The sequence below is a fragment of the Carcharhinus amblyrhynchos genome, chromosome 6 (genome assembly GCF_965287045.1).
Source record: "Carcharhinus amblyrhynchos chromosome 6, sCarAmb.v2.hapA, whole genome shotgun sequence".
Classification (NCBI taxonomy): Eukaryota; Metazoa; Chordata; class Chondrichthyes; order Carcharhiniformes; family Carcharhinidae; genus Carcharhinus; species Carcharhinus amblyrhynchos.
The window spans coordinates 103,175,928-103,195,608 of record NC_137329.1 but is presented as its reverse complement, the minus strand read 5'-3'; the positions used below and the strand labels follow the sequence as shown (position 1 = coordinate 103,195,608).

The following is a 19,681-nucleotide window of genomic DNA, read 5'->3' as shown; positions in this document are numbered from 1 at the left end:
ATTCCTAGTGCATTATTATGCCTTTACAGGTATTCCATTATCATCTTCGACATTGACAGTGTACCCAGCTATTAGTGCTGATCAATTGACCTGATTGCTGCTATTTTAGTAAGTTTTAACCCTGCATCGACACCTAGTCTAGAAACACCTCACTTTTAAAATTATCATCCTCATTTTCAAGTTCTTCCATAGCCTCACCCCTCCCTGTGGCTATCCACTCCAGCCCTACATCTCTGTCCTCCGATTCACATGCCATTTGCACATCCCCAATTTTCCAACCCATTGATGGTTGTGCCCTCAGCTGCCTAGGCCCTAAGTTCTGAAATTCTCTTCCTGAACCCACTCTGCCTTTCTACCTCTCTGTTTCTTTAAGATGCTATGTCAACTAAGCTTTTAATCACTTGTTCTGATATCTTCTCCTGTGGCTTGCGTCACATTTTGTTTGTTAATCTTGGGAAATTTTAGAATGCTAGAGATGCTATATAGCTGCAAGCAGTAGTGGAACAAATCTTAGCATATCGCTTCAAATTATTTGATAACCATCATGATAGTTCTTACTTTAATATGACATATTAAGAATGACTCTAAGTCAAGATTTGAGCTGATAGTTTGTGAGAAATTGTATATTTGATTTGCACAGTTGATGAACGATGGTAAATTCAGGAGGTGGGTTATCTCTGAATTTGTTCCATCTTTCGTTTTTCTTACTTTTTAGGGAGATTGGTATTGAGGACATGAAAGGTTCTGAAATTGATACAATTATTAGGATAATAGCAACACAATCAATCAGAATCCAAATGGCAGGACATTGTCTTGTTCAATCAAGCAATCCCAGCACAGCAATGTAATCTTCCATTTTCAGTGCATGTTGTTTCATATCATTTCCTGGATTGTCCAAATATATAAATAACGTTTTTTTTAGCACACCTGGAAGTTTGTTTAAATATGCAATGAATAAATCTGTCTTTCCTAATAGTTTTATTCTTGTCAAGATTATGCATCAATCATTAAAGTTATCCAGTTTATGAATTATCTATTCACTTCTTCCCCTATTTTCCTTCTGTAGGTCAAATGAGAGATTAGCAGAAACCAACACTAAGCTGCTTAATGAACGCCAGCGTAGTAAGTCCTTGATTGCTAGCAGTATTATGAACGGAAGCTTAACCACAACTCCTGCCCTGGATATGGGTCAACTGCAAAGTACAATGGGTCACGTTGGTAATCTGGGAACTTTCAGCAGAAACCTAGGAAATAGTTTCTTAAATCCAGTGGAAGATGGAATATCCTCTACCAACAGAGTAGAGTCGTATCTGGCTAAGGTCAGTTATCACAATATACTTTGTGATATATTGTTTCTCCTGAACATGTACAGATGAAGACAGATTTTTCTTAATGGAACAAAAATTACAGCTGTAATTTTTAAAGAGATAGTCGTCTTTTTAATATATGGCCAATATTTTTCTGTGATCTTCACAACTCTTTTACTTTGGAACTTCAAATTAAGATTTGTGCAAATTATAATGAAAACAATTGCAAAGTACCATGCATTTGCATGCCAAAGAAACATTTTTGACCGCAATATATCATGAAAAAGGATCTGCAAATATCCTTGTTCTGTGCAAGCAATACTGAATTTTTAAGTAAATTCTTCTGTGATTTTTACATCTCACAAATTAAGGTGGATCCTTGTCAGCAGATTTTTGTGTATAAGCATGCACCAGTTTAAAAGGTTTACATGTCTGTACATGTAAGATGGAGCTAGTGTGCCTTCCATAATTTATATCCCTGAAGTAATTTATACTATACAGTTTTCAGAAAAAACAATAGCTTAGCATTCAGTCAATTAAAAGATTAAATTTAATTTCTTCCTATTCATAACTCTTGCCTTTCTGTCTTGCAGAAGGTTTTTTTTTCAGGAGAAAACTGTTTTACAGAAACACAAGTCTGTTTCACATCAGAGAAATATGAAATACTATAAGTGTTCTCTCCTGAAAAAGTTCTGCTGTGATATGTAAAGTATGTTTATCAAATTGAACTCAACATCTAAAAAGCAGAAAGCCCTATGCATTTAGCAGAAGGAAATTGTTTTCCAAAGTTTTATAAATTTCTAACATTTGAGTTCCAGTTTAAAGATCAATTTGATTTCTACATAAATATTACAAGTTTCTTTAAAATCCTTCTTTCACCTTACATGAGTTTTGAAACTACAAAACAGTGAATTTAACCCTGAATAGAGGTCTGTACACTCACAGGTCTCATTTCTCACTCCTCCAGCTCCTCACTCAAAATTCTGTTTCTCACCTATCTTCTATGCACCCAGATGCATAACAAGGTCTGTAGTCATGTGTTTATTTGTTGACTAATAATCATTGTGGCTGTGTTCTAAATTAGGGATACCTTTGTTTTATCTGTCCAAACTGCTTCTTTTGGTTTGTGAAGTATGTCCATGTCTTGCATCAACTGTACAAAAGCACAATAATATTATGTTATCAAGTATTAAATACATTTCTTAAATCCAAAAGATATAATGCATTAGGGCTTTTATGTTTTCCAGCAGTATGGGTCATTTTTATCATTGTTGAGATAGCCCAGGCTGTTATGATTCTTTCTGACATTGCATGAAGTTGCAAGAGATGTTTGCATGCACCATGGACTACAGTTTGCTGTCAATACGCAATATCATGTGTTTTCTACTATGTGTTACCTTTAAAACCTCACTTTACATCTGTGACACTTGTGACTTAAGATATATTGAAGATGTGAGAGTATGCAAAGTGTACAAATGATTTATAATTGCATCCCTTTTGTTGTTTGCCTTAATCTTGCAAAGCTTCATTTCTGCAGGTAACAAAAAGGACAGGATTTTTATTATTGACATTGATGCTGTATTTAAAATATAATCCAACCAGTTCAACATAAGAACATAAGAAATAGGAGCAGAAGTAGGCCATCTAGCCCTTCGAGCCTGCCCCGCCATTCAATAAGATCATGGCTGATCTGTCGTGGCTCAGTTCCACTTTCCCGCCCTCTCCCCATAACCCTTAATCCCCTTGCCTATCAAAAACCTATCTACCCGCGTCTTAAATATATTTAGCGAGGTAGCCTCCACCACTTCAACGGGCAGAGAATTCCAGAGATTCACCACCCTTTGAGTGAAGAAGCTCCTCCTCAACTCCGTTCTAAACTGCCCCCCCCTTATCTTGAGGCTGTGCCCTCTAGTCCTACTGTCCTTTCTGAGCGGGAAGAGCCTCTCCACCTCTATCCTATCCATCCCATTCATCATCTTATATGTCTCAATGAGATCAGTTCAAAATTAAAGTCCTTCAATACAACTTTTGTTATTAGGTAAAAAGAAAATGCCAAATTACAGCAAGATAGCAATACTTTTCTTGGACTGAACGTACTTAAATTTTTAATAAATTTAATTTCCCTTTTCCTTCTGCTAATTTTAAGGATTATCCACATCCCGGTGTCAATTTAACATAGAATATTCTCTTAAATTCTCTACCACTGTTCACGCTGTGTTCCTGCTGCAGCGAAGACAAAAAATTTGGCGACAAGCCAAATCTCCGTTCACTGTAGCAGGATGGGACAATCCCATTAAGTGAACTTATGGAAAATTCCAGACTCACTATTTATTCCAGTTCTGTAATTTATCATAAATGACCAACACATCCTGGAACCAGCTTCTCTGTTGATCTACAGTTATTGGCAAGTAGGTGTACTAGTGCCTACAGTAATGGTTGGTCACATCTGACCTGGCACTGTCAAGTAGGTACCACTAGTTCTTGCTGACCCTGGAAATACAATAATCACAACTTGTTATATTATTACACTGTCTTTAAATTAATGAAATAATTCAAAGTTCTTTGCAGGAGCATTATAAGACAAAGTATGACACCAAGCCACATAAGGAGATATTAGGTCAAATGGCCAAATGTTTATTCAAAGAGATTGATTTTAAGGTGTACTGCAAACTTGGTTAAACCCCTTCCACCCCCATATCCAACACCAAGTCTGAGGAGTACATAGACTTCCTTGTCGCTAAGATTGAGACAATCTGATCAGCTGCCTCTGTCCCTCCCTTCCACTGTCCCACCCAAATTTCTTCTAATTCTCTCCTTGCCCAAAGCTGAACTTTCATTTTTCTCTCTCTCCCCTCGTGCCATCTGAGCTAATCCCATCCATGTGATTCATTTCCTGTTCTTGCTCCTGCCCCCAAGTTAGCCATTATTTGAACAGTTTTCTCCCTTCAGGTGATGATCCTCTAAACTTAAAATCTGCTATCATCACTTCCCTCAAAAAAAAACAACCCTTGACCCTTTGTCAACTACTGCCCTAATACCAATCAACTATCACAATCTGGAATGAGCTGAATGAGATTTGATGGGGAAACAAAATTCAAGCCACTTTTTTCTTTGGTGGCACGGTAGATATTTCAGACTGAACAACATTTTGAAGACTTACTTAAATATAAAGTCATCATAATCCTCAATACCAATCTCCCTAAATCCAAGATTTTCTTGGATTTATTACTTTTCTGGGAACGTTCAGACATTTAAAGATGGGCAGGAAAAGGAAGCAGAAACCAGCTGAGCTAGGCCACTTGGAAAGGATCAGAATAGTACAAGTGCTGTGCAAGAAGAAATTAATTTTACAAATAGTTCAACGTGTTCTTTAGATACAAAGGAGCTATGCTATAGTCTTTATTTCATTCTACAATTAAGGAATCCTTCAAATACCTATGAGTGTAGGCCTTCACCCAAATACCAGAATACTTTAGTCACCTGTTCAATTAGAATATTTGTAATTCTAACTGATCTACTACAAACTCTTAAATCCATATTTATTCTTGACTAATTTCACACTTTACTTGCACTTCATCAGTGGTTTATTTTGTCAAATTGCATTAATCTGTTTAAAATATTATCATTTCAGATGCAGGAAGCATTGCAAAAAAATATTTCCAAAGAACTTGTTCAAGGTAAGTGGATAAACGTATGAATCAAGTACTTTTTGTATGTTAAATATTAGAATAATTATAAATGCAATCTACTGATAATTCAAGTTGTTTCTTTTAATTGAATTATCCAGTAATTCAAAATTACATTCAAATACCATTAGAGATTTTTCTTCATGCAATTTGATATCAAATTATCCAGTAATTCAAATTGTACAATTTTGAATTAACAGGAATAATCTGTGATCATAACTCTACTCTGAAATCATAGGTACTATAAAGGAAAATTGCTTTTTGTTGCATATTTTTACATAACAATCATGAAGCATTTTATATATCAATAGTACTGATCTAGAATCATGAAAACAAGATTGCTATAACATTGAATAGTGTGTGCAAAAGAAGCTCCCTTACCCCACTACCACCACTTTTTCAGGCGTACCGTTTTTTTTCTCTTCATTCATTTTTGGGATTTGGGCAGCACTGACAAGGCCTGCATTTGTTGCCAATCTCTGAACTGAGTAGCTTGCTAGGCCATTTCAGAGGGCAGATAAGAATTAACCACATTGCTATGGGTTGGATTCACATGTAGGACAGACTAGGTAAGGATGGCTGAAGGTACTGGATACATCCTAGCTGTAATGCAGAAGACTTGTGCTCCAAAACTAGCCATTGCTGAGCCAAACTGTTTCATTATGGCTACTGGAATCTACATGACAATATGGAAAAATCCACTGGAAGTCATGTGGTTGTTCTATCAAATGCAGCACATTTTGCAGCATTTACTCAGGGTAGTCCCTAAGATCATTCACCTTCAACTGCTTCATCAATAACCTTCCCTCTATCATAAGATCAAATGTTTTCTGATTGCAATGTTCAGTATTGTTTGTTGATGACTCAGATACTGAAGCAGTCCGTGCCAGCCTGCAGCAAGCCTGTACATCATTCAAGCTTGGACTGATAAGTGACAAGTAATATTTGCTATGTATGTGTGCCAGCCAATGGCCATCTCTAACAAGAGAAAATCAAGCCATCTTCCCATAACAATCAACCATCACTTTGGTGGCACAGTGGTTAGCACTGCTGCTTCACAGCGCCAGGGTCCTGTATTAATTCCCAGCTTGGGTCATTATGCAGAGTCTGCACGTCCTCCCTTTGACTGCATGGGTTTCCTCCGGGTGCTCCGGTTTCCTCCCGCAGTCCAAAAGGCATAATGATTAGATGCATTGGCCGTGCTAAATTCTCCTTCAGTGCACCCGAACAGGTGCTGGAGTGTGGCGACCAGGGGATTTTCACAATAACTTCATTGCAGTGTTAATGTAAGCCTACTTGTGATACTAATAAATCAACTTCAAACACTGAGGGCCTATTTTACTGTTTTGATTCTAAGTATTGGGTGGACTTGAAACTGGGAGTGTTTCAGATCTGACTTTTAGATCCGTTCTGAGGTGCCCCCATATGCAGTCTGCCTGCAAAAAAGTATCAGAGAGTCTGAATTGTGCTGCACAAGGCTGTGGGCAGGACTTAACACGCCCGGACCCTGCAGCTCCAACTGCCGCCTCCAACTGTGCGCACACAGAAAAATAAAATAATAGAATGATGCTCCCCTGCCATATCCCTCCTGGGCCAGATAATGCCTCCCCAAGGCCCCCATGGATATTGCTCCCCCCACCACCACCACCACTACTGATCTCAAGCAGAGAGCTATCGGGTGTTTGGCACTTACCTCGTCACTAACTGGAGCCTCCAAATCAGACTTGCATGGAGCATGTCTATTTTGCACCAATTCTGGATGAGTGAACGCGGCGGTAAAGGGGAAGTGCCGGTAAAGTTGGGCATGCAGCCCATTAAGTCAATTTAAATGCATGCAAAATGGTCCCAATTGTGGCCATTTTCAGGACTTTGTAAAGGCGGAACCAGCACGGAGGCGGGTGCAGATCGCGCTACTTGCCTCATGCTCGACTTTACCAAGTTTTTGCGCCTGAAAACGAGCGCAAAGCGATAGTAAAATCAGGCTCAGAATCTCCTAAAACATAACTGGATCAGCAGCTCAGAGGCTGTGAATTCTGAGGTGACTAACTTGCCTACTAACTCCCCACTAAATTGGTGCCCCATCCAGCGTCTTAAACATCACTCCTTCCATGACAAGTGCTCAGTGGCTGCAATGTGTACCATCTACAAGATGGAGTGCAGCAACTTGTCTTTGGACAGTTCCAAGTCACTATCTCTACCAGCTAGAAGGACAAGGATAGCTTATGCATAAGACACCATCACCAACAAATTCCCTCCAAGTCACAACGTTGTGACTAGGAACTATATTGCTGTTACTTCACTACCGCCTCCTTAACAGCATGTGGTTGTACCTACACCATGTGGACTGCAATGTTCCAGGAAATTGGCTTACCACCATTTTTTCAAGAGCAATTAAAATGGGCAACGAAGAAAACTGAAGTATTATAGATTTAAAACCAAGTCAGAATGTACAATTGTTTAAATGAGGAAATGAATATGATGACAACTTTCATTTTCATAGAAGAGTATAGTGTTCCCTAACAACACAAAAAATACATCCAGCAGTCTTGAAAAAGGGATTGAATTAGTGACCAAAGGCAAAATCAAAAGATAGATTTTGAAGAAGCTTCTAAAGAGGTGAAAGGAGTAGTAAGCAGAGGGGATTTAGAAGAGAGTTGCAGAGTAGGGGGACCAAGGAGGCCATGAAGGGCAGCAGGGTGAATATAAAAGAGGGCATGGGCAGAAAAGCAGAGGATAAATCCTGGAATGTAGGGCTGAGTGAGGTTTCAGAAGCAAGTTTGCCAGGTATTATAATCAACAGCATGATTAGATTAAGCACATTGATGTAAAATAAGAATATGAATGACCCAGGCTGGTCTACAGGAAGGACTGAAGGAAATATGAAATTAAGAGCAAATTCATTTGCTAACTAATTTTTACCTCTCTGTTCCAGCCACTGCTGATTTGGATAGAGGATCTACAAGAGTGTCACCCCTGGGATCTGCTGCTGGCTCCATTAGGAGCATAAACCAAGATCAGGACCCTGTCACTAAAGCCACAGAACAATACCTGGAGGTTCTAAAGAAAAATTACATGCTTTGAAATGTGTTGTACACCTATTTTAAAAATATTCTATGAACTTTCTGCACAAAAGCAGACCAAAATAACAGTTCTCCTGCAAAGCTATCCAATGTGAGAATTTTAAGATTACAAAATGCTGTTTTATTTATAACATTCCATGATTTGATTGATTGCAAAAACATGGAAGGTTATCTTACAGCATATAGATTTCTGCAAATATATTTGCTCAGGAGGAATCTTTTATATCTATTTAACATTGTACAGAATTATTCATTTTATTTGTTGCAAATCACATTTGAACAGACCAATTTTAATAGTGTTGTTTAGGGACCACGGTTTTCCTGTGTTTGTGTATTACAACTATTGAACGAAGTCCAATTAATTGAACATTCCATAATTGAATTAGAGTATGAAATTGCACAAAGTACAAGCTTTTTATCGAAGAACATTTTTGCCATACGTTATTGTAAAGTTGGCTGATTGTGAATATTAGCTTGGCTAAAATGCCCCATGTGGTAATGTCCATTCATTGTGACACAGTATTGTATACTACTTTATCTTGTAAAATAGTGCCAAGACTTTATAGACATGTGTTTTCGTATATACGTTAAAGGCATTACATTGCACAACTATTTCAACATTAAATGTTAATGTTTACTTCTGGAATGCAATGATGTTTCATTTCATGAATACACATTACCAAACACTGATATCATAACTGGAACAGCTGGTGAGCTCTGCTATTTATTTTTCTCCAGCGCAATGCAAGAAGCCTCCAGCCATGTGAGTGAAGTAATAGCAATTGGACTCAAGGATTTATGCGGATATTTTCCTCTGATCTTCATGAAGATCCCTTTTGTAATTTGACCTCTTATAAAATAGAGAATGTGATCTGATATCATTCTGTTATGTTAGCTCCAATGCGGTGGAGTAGTTTTATTGAAAAGGATAACCTACAGAATCAAGCAGTTGGATTTTGCTCAATTGGGATTCATTGTTGCTGACTAATATCTGAGTGTCTTGGTGTATGGGCCTGGGGATGGATGAAACAATCATCAGTTAGGAACACTACACTAGTTTCATAAAATTAGCAAATGATCCTTGGAAATTCAAAAGCTTTTTTCAGCATAGTTCTTTGGAACCTTAAGCTTTTTTTTAAGGACAATATTATTTGGATAGCATCACTGCTAGAGTTCTTGCCACCGGTATTCTTGATGAACTCCCAACAGCAAGTAGCATAGTGGTTATGTTACTGGATTTATGATCCAGAGTCCTTACCTAATGATCTGGAGATATAATTTCAAATCCCACCACGAAAGCTAGGGAGTTCAGATTCGGTTAATTAAATAAGTAAAAATGAAATAAAAGCTAATATCAATAATGGTGACTGAGACCTTTGGATTGTCATAAAAACCCAGCTACTTTTTCAATATCTTGTTGTTACCCAGTGGCTCCAGATCCACAGCAATATAATTCAGTCCGATCTGTCAGGGCCCCATGGCCATCGCTGTACCCAGTGCTTCAGGCAATTCTTCACATCTCGAATTGAATTGGTTGAAGGCTGGCTTCTTTGGACACCTCAAGAGGAGAGCGAGGTAGCTGGTCCACTTAAATTCTGGCAAAAGGTTGTTACAAATACTTCAACCTCACTTGCACTCGTGTGCAGGGCCTGGCTATCACTGAGGATGGAGATGTTCAGGGAGGAATCTCCTTCCATTTGTTTAATTACCCATTAGCATACACAATGGAATCTGGCACAACTGTAGAACTTTGATCTGCATCAAAATTGCTATGAAAATCTAAAAGAATGAAACAAAGAAGTCAAATTGATCCAGGCACCAGACTCAGACAGGAGGACCACCAAGCTAGCTGGCTCTGCAAAGATGTCTTTGCAGAGACATTGCTGGATTCCGGGGAAGTGCCAGAAGATTGGAAAACGGCTAATGTTACACCGTTGTTTAAGAAGGGTGGCAGGCAAAAGGCAGGGAATTATAGGCTGGTTAGTTTAGCGTCTGTTGTAGGAAAAATGTTAGAATCCGTGATCAAGGAGAAAATAGCGAGGCATCTTGAGGAGAATTGTTTGGTAGAGCAGACGCAGCACGGTTTCGTTAAGGGGAAGTCGTGTCTGACAAACTTATTGGAGTTCTATGAGGATGTGTCTAGGGCGGTGGATAGAGGAGAGCCGGTGGATGTGGTCTTTCTTGATTTTCAGAAGGCGTTTGACAAGGTGCCTCAAGAGGTTATTGCAGAAGGTCAGGGAGCATGGAGTTGGGGGTAGGATGTTAGCGTGGATAGAGGATTGGCTGTCAAAAGGAGGCAGAGAGTGGGGGTCAATGGGTGCTATTCGGATTGGCGGTTGGTGACTAGTGGAGTGCCCCAGGGGTCGGTGCTGGGGCCTCAGCTATTCACCATTTATATAGATGATCTGGAGGAGGGAACCGAGTGTATGGTGTCGAAATTTACTGATGACACCAAGATTGGTGGAACGGCAAATTGTGCAGAGGGTGTAGAGAGTCTGCAGAAGGGTCTAGATAGGCTGGGCGAATGGGCCAGGAACTGGCAAATGGAATTTAATGTTGGCAAATGTGAGGTTGTCCACTTTGGTAGGAATAATGGTTACTTACGCGGTGAAAAACTGCAGCATGCGACGGTGCAGAGCGACCTCGGGGTCCTTGTGCATGAGTCGCAAAAACCCAGCCTGCAGGTGCAGCAGGTGGTCAGGAAGGCGAATGGGATGCTGGCCTTCATAGCGAGGGGGATTGAGTATAAAAGTAGGGAAGTCTTGCTGCAGCTGTATAGGGCACTGGTGAGGCCGCAGCTGGAGTACTGTGTGCAGTTTTGGTCGCCGCACTTATGCAAGGATATTTTGGCCTTGGAGGGAGTGCAGAGGAGGTTTACTAGGCTGATTCTGGAGTTGAGGGGGTTGAACTATGAGGAGAGGCTGAATAAACTAGGCTTGTACTCGTTAGAGTTTAGAAGAATGAGGGGAGATCTCATTGAGACGTATAAGATGTTGAATGGGATGGATAGGATAGAGGTGGAGAGGCTCTTCCCGCTCAGAAAGGACAGTAGGACGAGAGGGCACAGCCTCAGGATAAAGGGGGGGGTGGTTTAGAACGGAGTTGAGGAGGAACTTCTTCACTCAAAGGGTGGTGAATCTCTGGCATTCTCTGCCCGTTGAAGTGGTGGAGGCTGCCTCACTCAATATTTTTAAGACGCGGGTTGATGGGTTTTTGATAAGCGAGGGGATTAAGGGTTATGGGGAGAGGGCGGGAATGTGGAACTGAACCACGACAGATCAGCCATGATCTTATTGAATGGCGGGGCAGTCTCGAGGGGCTAGATGGCCTACTCCTGCTCCTATTTCTTATGTTCTTCTCCAACATCTGAGGATGTAAAATTGAGAGAGCTGTGCCACATACTAATAAAGGCAATTGCCTAAAACCATCACACTCAGAATCGTACCTTTCAGTTAATGTTGAAAATCTTCCTGTCCCACTGAAGATGATGGCGCAGTGATATACAGGAGGGAGTGGCCCTGGAAATCCTCAAAATTGACTCCACACCTCATGGCATCAGGTAAAACCTAAGGTGGAAACTTTCTGCTGATTGCCATGGACTATCCTCCCTCAGCTGATAAATCAGTATTCCTCCATGTTGAACACCACCTGGAAGAAGCACTGATGGTAATAAAGGCACAGAATGTACTTTTGGAGGGGGCCATCAATGTCACGTATCAGAAGTGGCTGGATAGCACCAATGCTGATAGAGCTGGCCAAGTCCTATAGGTTATAATTGTCTGGTTCTCCTTGTGGCAGATGTTGAAAAAACCAACAACAGAAAAACCTACTCGAATTTTTCCCCATCCCCACGAGGAAACTAGGAGTAGGCCCTTCAAGCCTACACCGCCATTCAATATGATCATGTCTGATCCTCAGTCTTAATGCCATATTCCTGCTTTTTCCCCATACCCCTTGACACCATTAAAATCTAAAATTTTATAAAGTTTTGAAAAGTTTATTTATCAGTCACAAGTAAGGCTTACATTAACATTGCAATGAAGTTACAGTGAAATTCCTCTAGTCACCACAATCAGGCACCTGTTTGGGTCAGTGAACCTAATTAGCACATCTTTCAGACTGTGGGAGGAAACTGGAGCACCCAGAGGAAACCCATGCAGACTCGGGGAGAATGTGCAGACTCCACACAGACAGTGACCCAAACTGAGAATCAAACCTGGGTCCCTGGCGCTGTGAAGCAGCAGTGCTGATCACTGTGCTACCATGCCACCCAGGTATCTCTCTCTTCCTTGAATACATTCAGTGTATTCCACAACCTTCTGTGATAGAGAATTCCACAGGTTTACTAGGCTTTGAGTGAAAAATTCTTTCCACATCTCAATACTAAATGGTCTACCTCGTATCCTGAGAATATGTCCCCTGGTTCTAGGTTCCCCAATCAAGGAAAACATTCTGCATCTAGTCTGTCCAGCCCTGTTAGAATTTTGTGTGTTTCGATCAGATCTCCTTTCATCTTTCTAAATTCAAATGAATACAGGCCCAGCCGAACCAATATCTCATGGGGCAGTCCTGCCAACCCTAATATCAGCTTGGTAAACCTCTGCTGCACTCCCTATGTGGCAAATATTACCCTTTCTTGGGTAGGGATTCCAGACTGCACACACTACTCCAACTGTTTTTCACACCAAAGTGTATAACTTCACATTTAGCCATGTCGCACTGCATCTGCCATGTGTTTTCCCACTCACTCAACTTGCCTAAATCACCTTGAAGTTTCCTTGCCTTCTCCTCACAATTCCGGCCAGTTTTTGTCATCAGCCAACTTGGAAATGATATATTTGGTTGCCTCTTCCAGGTCATTATATATTGTGAACAGCTGGGGCCCAAGCACTGATCTCTGCAGTACACCAGTAGTTAACTGCCTGCCACTTGGAGAAAGTGCCATTTATTCCCACCTTCTGCTTCCTGTCCCTCAACCAATTCTTAACCCATGCCCCTATCCCACGTGCTTTAATTTTGCCCACTAAAATCTTATGAGAGACTTTATCAAAAGCTTTCTGAAAGTCCAAATATACCATAATGTTAGTTGCATGTGATTATTGGACCCAGGACTGAATTCTCTGGGCCCAATAATCACATCTGCAATTTCATTCTAGCGGGGTTGAAAGCAGCTCCCCACTTTGGGAAACTAGCAGGATGACCCTGCTGGAGTGAATTGGAGCAGTCAGGCCCCCAAAGGGGTCCACTGGCAGGGGGTGTTGCCCCTGGGCTTGGACACATTGGTAGTGCCCTGGCACTGCCCAAGAGGCAAACTGCCCATGCCCCAGGAGCACCTTGGCATTGCCCATGGGGCAGTGCAAAGGGGGGATTGGTGGGGGTTGAACATCCCACTGCCACTGCCATTTGGATCTGGTTGGGACTGAAGGGAGGCCAGTGTTTGGGGCAGGCTTGGGGGACATCTGCCAGGGTGTAGGGGGGGTCTGCCAGGGGGATGGGTGGGATTGTCACTACTGGGGTGAGAGCCTGGAGATCAGGGCACTGCTTGACAGCGGCAGGGTTGGGGCTGGCCCAGGAATGGTCGTGGGGGCCGCGATCAGGCCATGGGGGATTTGGGGGGGTAGCACTGCGGGAGTCCCAGACTGGCCAGTGATCGAGCTGGCCGACAAACTGCAGGCTGACAGTTCGGGGCCACTGTGCATGCGCAGAGTTCTGGAACTGTCAGACTTTGGCATGAATAGGGCTCTGCTCCCTGAGCTTTTAATGGTATTCTCGACTGTGACCTCTGCATTGCACAGAGTGTGGGAGATTCGTGTCTGAACTCCCACTGTAAAAGCAACCACCATTTTTCCCACAATTTCAGCACTTCGAATTTTTTTGGGAGAATCACCCCCAGAAAATCTGGCGAAATGGTGCGAGACTATAATCTCTCCCTCAATGTCAGTCAAATGAAGGAGATACTCATCGACTTCAGGAAGCATACCCCTGTCTAAGGTTCTGCAACCAGACGTGGGAGCACTTGGATCCAGAGTCTGCAAACGCCCAACATTTTTTCTTTCTCATTGGCCACCCAGTTATGCCAATCCTGGTGCTTCATTCCCAAAGCCTGGGAATTGTGACAGGATGAGTTGTGCAAATGTCCAGAAGTCCTGATCAACTATTGTTACAATAGTAGAACAACATTGGATTTTGTACCCTGTTAATTAAAAATATTTCATTAAAACTAGTATTGTTCCATTGTATTCAATTCAGGGGATTCACAAAGCAGATGCCAATCTGCAGCCCCAAGGATAACCAAATTAATAATTTATCTAAGATTAAGACAAAATACTGCAGATACTGGAATCTGAAACACAAACAAAAAATGCCAGAGTAACTCAGCAAGTCTGACAGCATATGTGAAGGGAGAATAGAGCTAACATTTTAGTGTTAGCTAACATTTTAGTGATCAAGAAGGCGAATGGAATGCTGGCCTTTATAGAATCATAGAACCCTACAGTGCAGAAAGAGGCCCTTCGACCCATCGAGTCTGCACCGAACACAATCCCACCCAGACCCTACTCCCATATCCCCACATATTACACCCACTAATCTACGCATCCCTGGATACTAAGGGGCAATTTCTTAGCATGGCCAATCAACCTAACCCGCACATCTTTGGACTGTGGGAGGAAACCGGAGTACCCGGAGTAAACCCACGCAGACATGAGGAGAATGTGCAAACACCACACAGACAGTGACCTGAGCCGGGAATTCAACCCAGGACTCTGGAGCTGTGAAACAGCAGTGCTAACCACTGTGCTACCGTGCCGCCCAGTAGGCCTTTATAGCGAGGGGGATAGAATATAAAAGCAGGGAGGTCTTGCTGCAACTGTACCGGGCACTGGTGAGGCCACAGCTGGAGTACTGTGTGCAGTTTTGGTCACCACACTTGCGCAAGGATATTTTGGCCTTGGAGGGAGTGCAGAGGAGGTTCACTAGGCTGATACCGGAGATGAGGGGGTTAGACTATGAAGAGAGACTAAATAGGCTGGATCTGTACTCGTTGGAGTTTAGAAGGATGAGGGGGGATCTTATAGAGATGTATAAGATAATGAAAGGGATGGATAGGGTAGAGGTAGAGAGATTCTTCCCACTTAGAAAGGACAGCAGGACTAGAGGGCACAGCCTCAAGATAAGGGGGGGGGCAGTTTAGAACGGAGTTGAGGAGGAACCTCTTCACTCAAAGGGTGGTGAATCTCTGGAATTCTCTGCCCATTGAAGTGGTGGCGGCTACCTCGCTAAATATATTTAAGTCATGGGTAGATAGGTTTTTGACAGACAAGGCGATTAAGGGTAATGGGGAGAAAGCGGGAAGGTGGAACTGATCCACTTCAGATCAGCCATGATCTTATTGAATGGCGGGGCAGGCTCGAAGGGCTAGATGGCCTACTCCTGCTCCTCTTTCTTATGTTCTTATGTTCTTATTTTGAGTCAGAGCTGGCGAAGGGTCATCCAGGCTTGAAACATTGGCTCTATTCTCTCTCTACAGATGCTGTTAGACCTGCTGAGTTTCTCCAGCGTTTTCTGTAATAATTCATCTACCTAATTAGAACTAAGACTCCAAACCTCTTGGCAACCCTTATTTCCCTGTTGTAACCGTCAAGTTCTATAGGGATTATACAGCTATACCTCCCTTATTTAGAATGTCAGTTCTTGATTTTCTCAAGGTTTTAAAGTTGACTTTTCCAGAGGATGTGGTTCTTCACAAATTACATCAAGACATTTCATTTTACTTTCAGTAGACACCACTCCAAACTTTCAGACCACACCATTACTTCTGCAATAAAGTTTACCTTATACATCAAGTAAACTTGGCACTCCTCACCACTTCTTTTGCCATTTCTGCATTTCAACATGCCTTCTCATGTCAAGCTTGATTATTTAATGGATTAAATCTTCAAAGGATAGACCCAGAGCAAGCTATATTCCTCTAATGTTGAGCACTTCAGTGAGCTATATATAGTTTTCAAGGTAAAGTATGTAATTTCTTCCCATTTTATATTTTACATCTTAACCAAATGTCATATGTCGTAATCATAGAGGTTTAAGCATGGAAGCAGGCCCTTCAGCCCAACTTGTCCATGCTGCCCTTATTTTTTAAAATCCCTAAGCTAATCCCAATTGCCTGCATTTGGCCCCTATCCCTCTATACCCACCGTACCCATGTAACTATCTAAATGCTTTTTAAAAGATTGTACCCGCCTCTACTTACTACCTCTGGCAGCTTGTTCCAGACACTCACCACCCTCTGTGTGAAAAAATTACCCCTGCACACTTTTGTATCTCTCCCTTCTCACCTTAAACCTATGCCCTCTAGTTTTAGACTCCCCTACCTTTGGGAAAAGATATTGACTATCTACCTTGTCTATGCCCCTCATTATTTTATAGACCTCTGAGGTCACCCCTCAGCCTCCTATGCTCCAGAGAAAAAAGTCCCAATCTATCCAGCTTCTCCTTATACCTCAATCCATCAAGTCCCAGTAGCATGCTAATAAATCTTTTCTGCACTCTTTCAAGTTTAATAATATCCTTTCTATAATATGGTGACCAGAATTGCACACAGTATTCCAAGTGTGGCTTTACCATTGCCTTGTACAACTTCAACAAGATGTCCCGATTCTTGTATTCAGTGTTCTGACCAATGAAACCAAGCATGCCAAATGCCTTCTTCACCACTCTGTCCACCTGTGACTCTACTTTCAAGGAGCTGAACATGTGCCCCTAGATCTCTTTGTTCTGTAACTCTCCCCAAGGCCCTACCATTAACTGAGTAAGTCCTGCCCTGGTTCAATCTACCAAATACATTACATAAGAACATAAGAACATAAGAAATAGGAGCAGGAGTAGGCCATCTAGCCCTTCGAGCCTGCCCCGCCATTCAATAAGATCATGGCTGATCTGTTGTGGCTCAGTTCCACTTTCCCGCCCTCTCCCCATAACCCTTAATCCCCTCTCTTATCAAGAACCCATCAACCCGCTTCTTAAAAATATTTAGCGAGGCAGCCTCCACCACTTCAACGGGCAGAGAATTCCAGAGATTCACCACCCTTTGAGTGAAGAAGTTCCTCCTCAACTCCGTTCTAAACCGCCTCCCCTTTATCTTGAGGCTGTGCCCCCTAGTCCTACTGTCTTTTTTGAGCGGGAAGAGTCTCTCCACCTCTATCCTATCCATCCCATTCATCATCTTATACGTCTCAATGAGATCTCCCCTCATTCTTCTAAACTCTAACGAGTACAAGCCCAGTTTATTCAGCCTCTCCTCATAGCTCAATCCCCTCAACTCCGGTATCAGCCTAGTAAACCTCCTCTGCACTCCCTCCAGGGCCAAAATATCCTTGCGCAGGTGCGGCGCCCAAAACTGCACACAGTACTCCAGCTGCGGCCTCACCAATGCCCTATACAGCTGCAGCAAGACCTCCCTACTTTTATATTCAATCCCCCTCGCTATGAAGGCCAGCATCCCATTCGCCTTCCTGACCACCTGCTGCACCTGCAAGCTTACCTCGCATTTGTCTAAATTAAACTCCATCTGCCATTCGTCAGCCCATTGGCCTAATTGATCAAGAGCCTGCTGCAATTGGAGATAACCTTCCTCACTGTCCAACATGCCACCAATCTTGGTGTCATCTGCAAACTTACTAACAATGTCCCCTATATTCTCATCCAAATCATTAATATAAATGACAAATAACAGTGGGCCCAGCACTGATTCCTGAGGCACAACACTGGTCACAGGCCTCCAGTTTGAAAAACAACTCTCTACAACCACCCTCTGGCTTCTGTCAAGACAGTAGGAAGTCTCACAACACCAGGTTAAAGTTCAACAGGTTTATTTGGTAGTAAATGCTGCTAGCTTTCGGAGCGCTGTTTCTTCGTCAGGTGAGTAGGAAGTTCTGATCACAAACAGGGCATATAAAGGCACACACATTTTACAGAATGCTGATTAGAATGTGAGTCTTTACAGCTAATCAGCTAATTAAGTATTAAAGATACAGACAATGTGAGTGGAGATAGCATTAAGCATAGGTTAAAGAGATGTGTATTGTCTCCAAACAGGACAGTTAGTGAGATTTTGCAAGCCCAGGCAAGTCATGGGGGTTACAGATAGTGTGACATGAACCCAAGATCCCGGTCGAGGCCGTCCTCATGTGTGCGGAACTTGGCTATCAGTTTCTGCTTGGTGACTCTGCATTGTTGTATGTCGTGAAGGCTGCCTTGGAGAACGTTTACCCGAAGATCAGAGGCCGAATGCCCCTGACCGCTGAAGTGTTTGCCAACAGGAAGGGAACAGTCTTGTCTGGTGATTGTCGAGCGATGTTCATCCATCTATTGTCATAGCGTCTGCATGGACTCCCCAATGTATCATGCCTTGGGACGTCCTTTCCTGCAGCGTATCAGATAGGACAATGTTGGCCGAGTTGCAAGAGTATGTGCCGTGTACCTGATGGATGGTGTTCTCACGTGAGATGATGGCATTCATGTCGATGATCCAGCATGTCTTGCAGAGGTTGCTGTGGCAGGGTTGTGTGGTGTTGTGGTCATTGTTCTCCTGAAGGCTGGGTAGTTTGCTGCAGACAATCATCTGTTTGAGGTTGTGCGGTTGTTTGACGGCAAGAAGTGGGGGTGTAGGGATGGCCTTGGCAAGATGTTCGTCTTCACCAATGACATGTTGAAGACTCCAGAGAAGCCGTCGTAACTTCTCTGCTCCAGGGAAGTACTGGACGACGAAGGGTACTCTGTCCACTGTGTCCCGTGTTTGTCTTCTAAGGAGATCAGTGCGGTTTTTCACTGTGGCGCGTCAGAACTGTCGATGAGTCGAGCGCCATATCCTATTCTTATGAGTGCATCTTTCAGCATCTGGAGGTGTCATAGAACACAGAACATTACAGCGCAGTACAGGCCCTTCAGCCCTCGATGTTGCACTGACCAGTGGAACCAATCTAACAACCTAAACTATTCCAATAACCATTTAAATGCCCTTAAAGTTGGCGAGTCCACAACTGCTGCAGGCAGGGCATTCCACGCCTTTACTACCCTCTGAGTAAAGAACCTACCTCTGACATCCGTCCTATATTTATCACTGTCTGTTGTGATCCTCCTCATCTGAGCTGATCCTGTGTATATGGAAGGCTTGTCCATAGGAGATGGCTTCTTTAAAGTGTTTAGGGTGGAAGCTAGAGAAGCGGAGCATCATGCAGTTATCTGTGGGCTTGCGGTACAGTGAGGTGCTGAGGTGACCATCCTTAATGGAGACGCGTGTGTCCAAGAATGCAGCTGATTCTGGGGAGTAGTCCATGGTGAGTCTGATGGTGAGATGGAACTTGTTGATGTCATCATATAGTTGTTTCAGTGATTGTTCACCATGAGTCCAAAGGAAGAAAATCTCATCGATGTATCTAGTGTATAGGATCAGCTGAAGGTCCTGTGCAGTGAAGAAGTCTTGTTCGAGCCTGTGCATGAAGATATTGGCATATTGAGGTGCAAATTTGGTCCCCATGGCTGTTCCATGTATCTGAGTGAAGATGGTTGTTGAAGGTGAAGACATTGTGGTCCAGGATAAAGCAGATGA

General features: G+C 42.5%; 1 protein-coding gene across 10 annotated transcripts in view; it reads left to right on the top strand.

Annotated features, from left to right (window-relative positions):
• The window catches only part of ankrd26 (ankyrin repeat domain 26), a 138,907-nt gene extending 130,183 nt beyond the window's left edge, over window positions 1–8,724 (top strand). For 9 of the 10 annotated variants that reach the window (XM_080191104.1, XM_080191110.1, XM_080191105.1 and 6 more), the window contains 3 exons: window positions 1,067–1,319; window positions 4,939–4,984; window positions 7,926–8,724. In XM_080191104.1, the coding sequence (XP_080047230.1) occupies window positions 1,067–1,319; window positions 4,939–4,984; window positions 7,926–8,074 (448 nt within the window). In that variant the 3' untranslated portion in view covers window positions 8,075–8,724. Of the gene's footprint in view, window positions 1–1,066; window positions 1,320–2,274; window positions 2,333–4,938; window positions 4,985–7,925 lie in introns of all 10 variants that reach the window. The other variant, XR_013886842.1, reaches the window with a different exon arrangement.
• The last annotated feature ends 10,957 nt before the right edge of the window (window positions 8,725–19,681 follow it).